At 50.4% G+C, this 9,012-nt stretch overlaps 1 protein-coding gene across 4 annotated transcripts in view; it reads right to left on the minus strand.

Annotated features, from left to right (window-relative positions):
- Ryr1 (ryanodine receptor 1) overlaps positions 1 to 9,012 on the minus strand; it is a 129,428-nt gene that overhangs the window by 45,308 nt on the left and 75,108 nt on the right. For all 4 annotated transcript variants that reach the window (XM_031385960.1, XM_031385961.1, XM_031385958.1 and 1 more), the window contains 8 exons: positions 7,948 to 8,118; positions 6,565 to 6,624; positions 6,095 to 6,232; positions 5,678 to 5,790; positions 5,410 to 5,506; positions 5,113 to 5,219; positions 698 to 749; positions 492 to 566 (listed from right to left, as the gene is read on the minus strand). In XM_031385960.1, coding sequence (XP_031241820.1) covers positions 492 to 566; positions 698 to 749; positions 5,113 to 5,219; positions 5,410 to 5,506; positions 5,678 to 5,790; positions 6,095 to 6,232; positions 6,565 to 6,624; positions 7,948 to 8,118 — 813 coding nt within the window. The remainder of the gene's footprint in view (positions 1 to 491; positions 567 to 697; positions 750 to 5,112; positions 5,220 to 5,409; positions 5,507 to 5,677; positions 5,791 to 6,094; positions 6,233 to 6,564; positions 6,625 to 7,947; positions 8,119 to 9,012) is intronic.

Here is a 9,012-nt window from a genome sequence, read left to right on the forward strand (position 1 = left end):
CAGAAATCCGCCTGCCTCTGCCTCCCAAGTGCTGGGATTAAAGGCATGTGCCACCACTGCCCAGCTCTTCCTTCCTTTTTTTAAAGCACAAGTTCATCATGTATCTGAGGCTGGCCTCAAACTTATGATTTTTCTGACTCACCCTTTTGAATCCTGGGGTAAAGGGTGTCTGACACTACAGCTGCCTCTTGTATTCTCCTTTTATCCTTCTCAGCCACTTCATCCCCTGAGAATCCCTCCTCGATACCCTCTCACTCTGCGTCTGAGCTGCGGTACCTCTGGAGCTGGCCCCATCCTGGCCCCACCTTTCCGGATGCCTCCCTACACAGCAGTGAACACCTAGTGTTGTTGAGGTTTGTGTGGGTGCCTTTCATCGCCAAGGACAGGCTCTGTTGCCACTGCGTGCTCAGCTGTGCACTCTGGGTCACATATTGAATGAACGGGAGTCAAGAGTTCCCAATCCTTCCTCCAGGATGCTCCATGACCCTTACCTCAAAGGACACCTCCACTTCCTCTTCTTCACCTCCTTCTTCGCCATTTTCCCCGCCCTCCTCCAGGTGGCAGCTCTGGGGAGCAGCATCAGTTGGTGAGTGAGCAAAGTGATGCCCTGTCCACCCCCAGGAGCTCCTTCAGCTTGTGGGACACTGCGGCCGGCCTGGGAGAAGGGAACACCGGCAGAGGAGAGGCAGGAGCTCACCTTTGCCATGATGTCAGCGTAAGCCATGTACAGGTAGTCCTCATCCAGTTTACTGAGGAAGCAAACAGAGAGACACACCCAGTGGTGACACTTCCCCGACTTTTTTTTTTTAACTGAGATAAGACTTCAGGTAGCCCAGGCTAGCCTCAAACTCAATATGGAATGACCCTGAGCTCTTCATCATGATGCCTGCACCTTCTGAGGCCTGAGATTCCAGCTGTGCCCCATCATGCCTGTTTTTTTTGTTTTTTTGTTTTTTTTTTTTTATTGTGTTGGGCATTGAACACAGGGCTTCATCCATACTAGACAAGTAATCTACCAACTGAGCCATATCCCCAGACTTTTGTTTGGGGGCAGACTCTGTAGATGTAGCCCAGGCTGGCCTTCAACTCTTCTGCCTCATCTTCCTTAGAACTGGGATTACACATATTGCAGCACCACCCCAGCTTGAGGTCCATTTTATTTTTATTTTTATTTTTTTATTTTTATTTTTGTTTTTTCAAGACAGGGGTGTAGCTCTGCCTGTCCTGGAACTCACTCTGTAGACCAGGCTGGCCTCGAACTCAGAAATCCACCTGCCTCTGCCTTTGAGGTCCATTTTATAACAGATATTTCTCTTTGTTTTAGAAAGATGACAGATACTATTCACATATTAACCAATTTATCTTCACAGAAGTTCTATCAAGTATATTACCAGCCCCATTTTACAGATGTAGAAATTGAGTCACAAAGACCTTGGCTGGCTAAGGTTGCATAGCTTGCAGTGGAATTCAGTCCATATAGAGTAACATAGAGTTATGAGTCTCCCACAGATGGGAAGCAAGACACATGGCTTTTCCATGTCCCTCGCAGCCACAGGTGGATGTCAGAGTCTAGGCCGTAGGCTATGTGCATAAGCTTATCAGGGAGAGCTTCCTTTTCTGGAGAAAAGCAGTTAAGGTCTTGCTGGGGTGGGGAAGGGAAGCATCCCTCTACTTCCGGTCTGGCAGGTGGTCATGATGTGACTAGCCTCTGCTACACACTCCCAATGCCATGCCTTTCCAGTCATGGGGGGCTGAAATCTACTGAAACCATCATCCCAAACAAATCTTTTGAAACAGTGTTCAGGTGTGGCGTCCCAGGCTCGAAATCCTAGCATCTAGGAGGCTGAGGTGAGGCGACCTATCTTGGGATTGATCAAAAAGAACAAAACCAGGTGAGGTGTGGTTCTAGCGTGGAAAGCAGAGGCAGGAGGATCTCTGTGAGTTGCAGGCCAGCCTGGTCTACAGAAAGCTAGTAGATACGACTACACAGTGAGACCTTGTCTCAAAAGGTGGGGGAGGGCTGGGGTGAGAACGGCAGACAGTAAGTACTTTAGGCCTTTCGGGTCAGAAAATTCTCTGTTTCATCCTTAACAGCTGCTTTGTGCCAGAGCTGACAGGAAGTCTTACTGAGTAGGTGAGGTTACCTTCAGATAAAACTTTCTTCAGAAAACAAGCAAATGAAACAATCTTTCCTCCCCTTAAGTAGCCCCTGGGAAGTATGGTGTGTATAGAGGCAAGTAAGAAACTAATGCAGACTCTTAAGACTCAAGCTAAGACTGACAGAAAGATCAGAAAGAGTGCAGGTCCCTGACGGTCACCCTGCCCCGCCCCAGACACTCTAGAGCTTGACTTCATGTTATCTGAGAAAAATAAATCCCCATGTTTTGCCTTATCTATAAATATCCTGGTTCACTGAGTAAAGATCACACCTTGATAAATGTACTTGGTGTCGTTCCTTGTCTCCTAACCCGCTTATTTTCACAGAAACTCGACTTCCCCAGTTCGTGAATCACCCACGGGAGAAGAGAAACTGCAGGTCGGTTTCCTTCAGATGGCGCCCAACGTGGGGCTTTACTCCGCCAGTTTTGTGTGTGTGTGTGTGTGTGTTCGTTTATTTTGGAAAACTGCTAATATCTGCTTTTCCCGATCAAAGCAGAAGGTGGGACAGGCAACTCCCGAGAAATGCCTGTTTCCGAGAAATGCCTGTTGCTAATATCTGCTTTTCCCGATCAAAGCAGAAGGTGGGACAGGCAACTCCCAAGAAATGCCTGCTTCCTGCTAAATGACCAGCTTCTCAAAGCTTTCGTGACCGGTTCAATGTTTGCTAGAACAAGCATCTCCCGAGAATGCTTGGCTCGCTCTTGGCCTCCAGACTCTCAAAGGTTAATTCAGTTCCCAGAGGCTTCAAGGAACTGATTTGCATCATCCTGAGACCAGCTCCTGGCAACCGACTTGGAGCCCTGGCTTCCAGCTGCACCACACCCTGCCCTACTGAATTCAGCACCTGACTGAAAGAGTTACGTCAGCCAGTTTCGGAGATTGTGATCAGTCTTTGGACCATGGGTTTTGCGGACGAGCCTTGGCATTCTACATGGAGGATGGTGCATCCTGATGACCCTTTTCTGGCTGGGAAGTCACCCTAGGCTGGCACGTGGATGATGGCCGTCTGGGTTACAGACGTTTCATGGCCTGGATTTCCCACTGTGCGTAATTGCCTTGGAGGATGGAGCCAGAATGTGTTATGCGCTTTTATGTTGCCCATGTATTTGTGTCGAGATCGTATTGCATTTCCCTGCATCGTTTTTAAACAAAATGGGGTGAATTGTACTGTCCCCGCTGAGCTCAACGGGATTCCGGAGGCAGCAGCCCTACTGTCCCCGCTGAGCTCAACAGGACTCCGGAGGCAGCAGCCCTACTTGGCCCATCAGGTGTTAAGGATGGGAGACAGCTCCAGAGATCAAAGACAGAACTGGTAGCCCAGACTTCAAAAGGAACTGAACCTTTAATCCGCTTTCCTGCCTGGAGCCCTCGCTTGCAGGGGCTTGTTTACAGACTGCTATGTTTTTTCCCTGTTCTCACTTCTATGCTAAAAGACATAAGATTGTTTTGCCTTAGCTATAAATATCCTGGTTCACTGAGTAAAGATCCAACCTTGATAAATGTACTTGGTGTCGTTCCTTGTCTCCTAACCCGCTTATTTTCACAGAAACTCGACTTCCCCAGTTCGTGAATCACCCACGGAAGAAGAGAAACTGCAGGTCGATTTCCTTCACTCATGGGTTTTCATTTCCTCATCCACAAAAATAAAATGAATTGGAGGGGGTAGTCTGTATAAGCCAATGTGCATGACAAGTGCGCAGCATGGTGTCAGACATAATCAACACTCATAGATGCCACTCTATTATTAATTCTGTTTTTGTTTATTCAAGACAGTGTTTCTCTGTATGGCCCTGGAAGTCACTCTGTAGACCAGAGAGATCTGCCTGCCTCTTGCCTCATGAGTGCTGGGAGAAAAGGCATGCACCACCCAGTGCCTGGCTAAGTTTTAAATTTTCGGAATTTGTTTCTCAGCCAGGCGGTGGTGGCACACGCCTTTAATCCTAGCACTTGGGAGGCAGAGGCAGGCAGATTTCTGAGTTCGAGGCCAGCCTGGTCTACAGAGTGAGCTCCAGGACAGCCAGGGCTATACAGAGAAACCCTGTCTCAAAACAAACAAACAAACAAAAAAATTGAAAGAATTTGTTTCTCTGTGTGTGTTTGTGTGTGTGTGTGTTGCCTATATATGTATATATGCACTGAGTGCAATACCTTCAGAGGCCATAAGAGGGAGCCAGATATCCCCAAACTGGATTTACAGATGGTGGCCAGCAGTTATGTGGCTGTTGGTACTAAATATGTGGATATGGGTAGGGGGTCCTCTGTGAGAGCTGCAAGAGGCCTTAACTGCTGAGCTTTATCTCCAGCCACTCAGAAGCATCCTCACTCCCATGGATATTACTAAGATGGCCATTAACTCATATCAAGTCTCCAAATGAGTTAGAAATATCTCTGTTCCTATCTAGTAGAGAAATTTCATATACACTGATTCCTGTCACCCCCTGCAACACCATCCTGAGCTTTGTCAGACAAATGCTTCTGTTCCTGTTGTTTTGCTGCAGCTCTGGGGGTGGAACCAGGGCCTTGTCCCTGCCAAGCAAGCGTGCTATTACTGAGCTATATCTCCAGCCCAGATATTATTTAAGTGAGACATGTTCTTTTAATAAACCCACGTGACATCTTTTGTGAACCCCTCAGACAGGATGCTCCTGTGACATGTTCAGCCACAGTATAAAGTAGCTGCCTGTCCTCACAGAGCAATGCTAAAGGGTCCAGGGATTGGGGGCCAATGAGATGGTTCAGAAGGTATAGGAGCTTGCTGCCAAGGGACGATGAGTTTGATTCCTGGGACCCACACGTGGTTGAGGGAAAGAATAGACCCCTGCAAGTTTTTCTTTGACCTCCAGCAGATATGCACACGCAATAAATAAATAAAGTACAGTTAAAAATTTTAAAGGTCAGGTGACTTGTTTTAAGGATCCAGGGAACGTTTTTGATGGAGGGAAGAGTCCTCACCTCTTTTCAGTCAGAGCTGTGCGGCTGAAGTGTAGGACCAACTGATGTAGGGGGTCTGGCTTCTTCTCCTCCACCTCTTCTTCCTCTTCCTCCTGCTCCCCAGCTTTCTGGGGGGGATGAGGTGAGGGTTGGGGGATGGCAGTTTTTGGGGTCCCCATCAGTCCCCTCTTATAGTCTTGCTGGACTAGAATTTTGTCTCTTTTCCCAAATCAAGCCTAAGGGGTCACGTTTCTCTATGGAGGGCTCCCTTCGTCCCACCCAACCCTGCCCCACATCCCCAAGCAGTCTCCAGCTCACCGATAGGTCATCTATCATGCGGTCCTCGAAACTGTGGTCCTCAGTCAGGATCCAGGAGGCTTTGTAGCTCTCCAAGAACATGTTACATGCTCGGTGCCTGCAAAGCAAAGGTCTCCAGGCCACTGAACCTCTCCTGTTCCCTCCCGCCCCCTGCACATGCCATCCTCAGTCCTAAGACTCAACCCTCTTGGTACTCCATCATCCGGGACTTCTGGTCCCTTTTCCTTCCTCCAGGTTCCAGTGCTATCCTCCTTCCTGGATGCCTTACGTGGGTAAGTTGTACAGGGGCGTCATGCGGAAGCAGGCCACCACTGCCCTCCGGCGCTGCTTGGACAAAAGTTTGTGCCACACCGCCTTCTTGGACTTGTAAGGATGTTCCGTCTGCGGAGTGGGACAGTCTGTCATGTCTCCTCAGATCATGGCAGTGACCCAAGTCCCACCTAACCCTGAGCGAAGCTGCCCCTTGCTGTGTTCAAGTCTATGTACCGAGCAGTCAAAGGAACACCTGAGCTCCTCCTCCAACAGCCCTAGCCCCAGTGCTTTATCACACTTGTCCCTAGACGCAGTATGCCCTTTCCCCAGATCCACACCGCTTCGTGCCCCCATCCCGCCCACCACCAGCTGGGCCCGCCCACTGGCCCAAGAGCAGGCCCCGTGCAAAGACTCGGCCCACAAAGGTGCCCACCTGGTCCAGGTGATAAAGCACAGCGGACACTTCCTGGACTCTGCGCACGATTTTCTCGGGATCATCAGCATCTTCCTCGCGGCCTGGGACGCCGCGGTACAGTGCCATTTGCCAGCGAAGAGATGGTGAGCCTTCCACCTGAGGGGAGTAAGCCCGAGAACGTGAAGGCACCTCCCTGGCTGCCTGCCCCCTTTCTACTGCCAAGCTTAGGTGCGGTGAATGAAAAGCAAAGTCCCTTCTGCAGAGCTGGCAAGTTGGCTTAGTGGGCTGGGCGCTTGCTGAAGACAAGCCTGAAGACCTAAGTTCAACCCCCGAGGCCCACATGGTAGAAGGAGAGAACTGCAACGATTCCTGGATTGTCCCCAGACTTCTTCAACACGCATGCCAAGACACACTAAATACATACATGTAATTTAACAAAAAAATCCCCCTTCCATGTCGGGTGCTTCATTTCGCCTTGAACGACTTACTTTTCCTTGAAGGTTAAGGTTGTTCTGAAGGAATTCACGGACCTCCTCATCGGTATCTTTCTGGGGAGACAAAGCCCACTGGGTCACTCTGGAGGCCTCACCTCCCGCCACGACCCGTAGCCCTCCCCCACCTAGGCCTGACTTGCTGAGGAATTTGCCTGGGTATGACCTAGGGAAAATGAGAAGCATGTAACTGTGGGCTGCGGACAGACAGATGTCTAAAGTGACTCGCAGGCTCACTCTGAAGGCACTGAGGGGATTAGTGAGCCTGGGATGTGTGTGACAGGTGACACCATCGGAGGTCAAATAGCCCAAAGAGGGACTTTTTCAGGGGCCAAAGTGAGTGGGTTGTTTTGGAGGATCAGGGGAGGAGAGGCGGCGGGCGTGAGGGGGCTACCAGGGGAAATGGCAAGGTCAGCAGAGATTATAGGAAGTTGGAAAGGTCAATTAAGTGTCCGGCTACACAGGGAGAGTTAGCTGGGTGAAGCGGGACCTTGGGGGTTGTGGGGGCTCTGGAAGATTTTATAGGGTCCCAAGGACTCAATATGTCCTAGGAGGTTAAAGTTGAGGAGTGGCCTTCAGAGACCCTGGGGAGGGGTTGCTGCAATATGAGGAAGAAGTCAGGTGTCTTCAGGACCCTGGAGGTGAGCGGAGGGTAGAAAGCTGCTAGGTGCTGAGAGGGGCCCTGCGCCAGACTCCTAGAGGACTTCTTAGGGTTCCTGAGGCTAAAAGGCATCTTCTTGCCATTTTGTGTGAGGGAGAGATGGGCCCTAAGGAGCTTTCTCAGTGTCCAGGCTACCTTAACAAGTTCTGGGGGTTGGATTAATTGATCCTTAGGACTCTTAAGGTCCCAGAGGTTGGGAGTGGGGGTCTTGGGGAGGGGGACATTAGGATTCTGAGAGGCTTTGGATCATCAAGGCTCACTGGCTGTCAGCAGAGGCCTGAAGACAAAAAGAGGTGAGCTGAAAGGTTCCATAGGACCCCAGACCTTCAGTCGGGAGGCTACTCAGGAGTTACAAAGAGTTCGGTTAGTCTCAAGAGATCATTCAGACTTCAGGTGTCTGCAGGGAGGGGAGACCATCTGCTTCAAGGCTGTGGGGGAGAGGCTGGTGAAGTCCTACAGAGCTTACTAGAGTCCTATAAGCTATAAGTCTCTGGTCGCATATGAGGATTAAACTGTATCTCTGTCCTTAGATTTCTCGGATGGAGTCCCCAGCATCCTAGTACAAGAGTCAGAGCATCCTAGAGGGTTCAGTCAGCATTTGAAGTTCTACAGAGCTTTGGGGGATTCTACATCAGGATTCTGAAAGTCTCCATTGGATCTTAGGGGTTCCCCGGGATCCTAGAAACAGAGTAGGGTGCTGGGTGGGGCTGGATAAGCACCAGGGCATAGCGGGCTTTGGCCAACACAATGAGGTCCTGGTCAGTGGGAGCACACATGTTTAGTCCGATAGGCAGCATCTTCTTGAGCGTGGCTACAATCAAAGATGTCTGCACTGAGTAGCGGTCCCCCCGGCGCTTCTTCTTAGTGCGTTCCTGGTCGGAGCCACCTGACTGTGGGGACACAGGGTTCAGTCAGTGCTTGCCCAAGTCCCCACCCCACCACCCCAGCACCAGCCACAACCTATACCTACTTTACACAACCCAGCTCCTAACCTAGTTGCCAAGCAACCTATTTTCATCTGGACCTTGCTCCTTGTGCCATGGAGGCATACAGCCATGACCATAGCCCATCCCCAACCCTGGTCAGATTCTTGCATTCCCACTTCTAACTAGAGCCCTGGTATATCCATATCCCCATTTTTTTTCAAACTCTAAGAGAACTCCACAGGATCCAGTGTCTACCACACTCCACCCTACACTTCACATCCCCAAATCAAGTTTCCAAGAACAAAACAAAGATGTTGGCTCACAAAGAGCCTCAAGACACAAGATAAGCAAGAAGGAAGGGAGAGACAGAGACTGAGGCAGACAAGGACATGAGGAGACAGAAGGTGCAAGGTAGATCTAGAAAGATCTGGAAGCCAAGACACAGAGCACAGACTCCCACAATCACGTTCTGGAGCCTTAGGTGCAGACCCCTCCCTGGCCAGGGCCACTCCAGTCATGCCAACAAGAAGTCCCAGTGGCAAGCTGCGGCCAGAGCCCCATCCATGGCAATATTGAGCGTGGCCCAAGTGCCAGACACTGCCGAAGGCCCCACATGCAGCACTGCTGAGTCTTTAAAGAGCCCCAGGCCTGGGGTCCGTTGGCCGGATGCCATCAGAGGCTCACAAAGATGACATTTGGCAAGAGTCACACAGATCACTACCATCAATGGGTTCTCTCCAGAGGCCAAGACGCATACAGGTGCTCAGCCAGGGCTTCCCCTAACCATGCAGCTGTCCCACCCATCCTCCTGGGACCAAGCCCACAATGCATGGGAGAAAGCCAATGGTTGAATTTTTT

The sequence above is a fragment of the Mastomys coucha genome, unplaced genomic scaffold (assembly GCF_008632895.1).
Source record: "Mastomys coucha isolate ucsf_1 unplaced genomic scaffold, UCSF_Mcou_1 pScaffold21, whole genome shotgun sequence".
NCBI classification, from domain to species: Eukaryota; Metazoa; Chordata; class Mammalia; order Rodentia; family Muridae; genus Mastomys; species Mastomys coucha.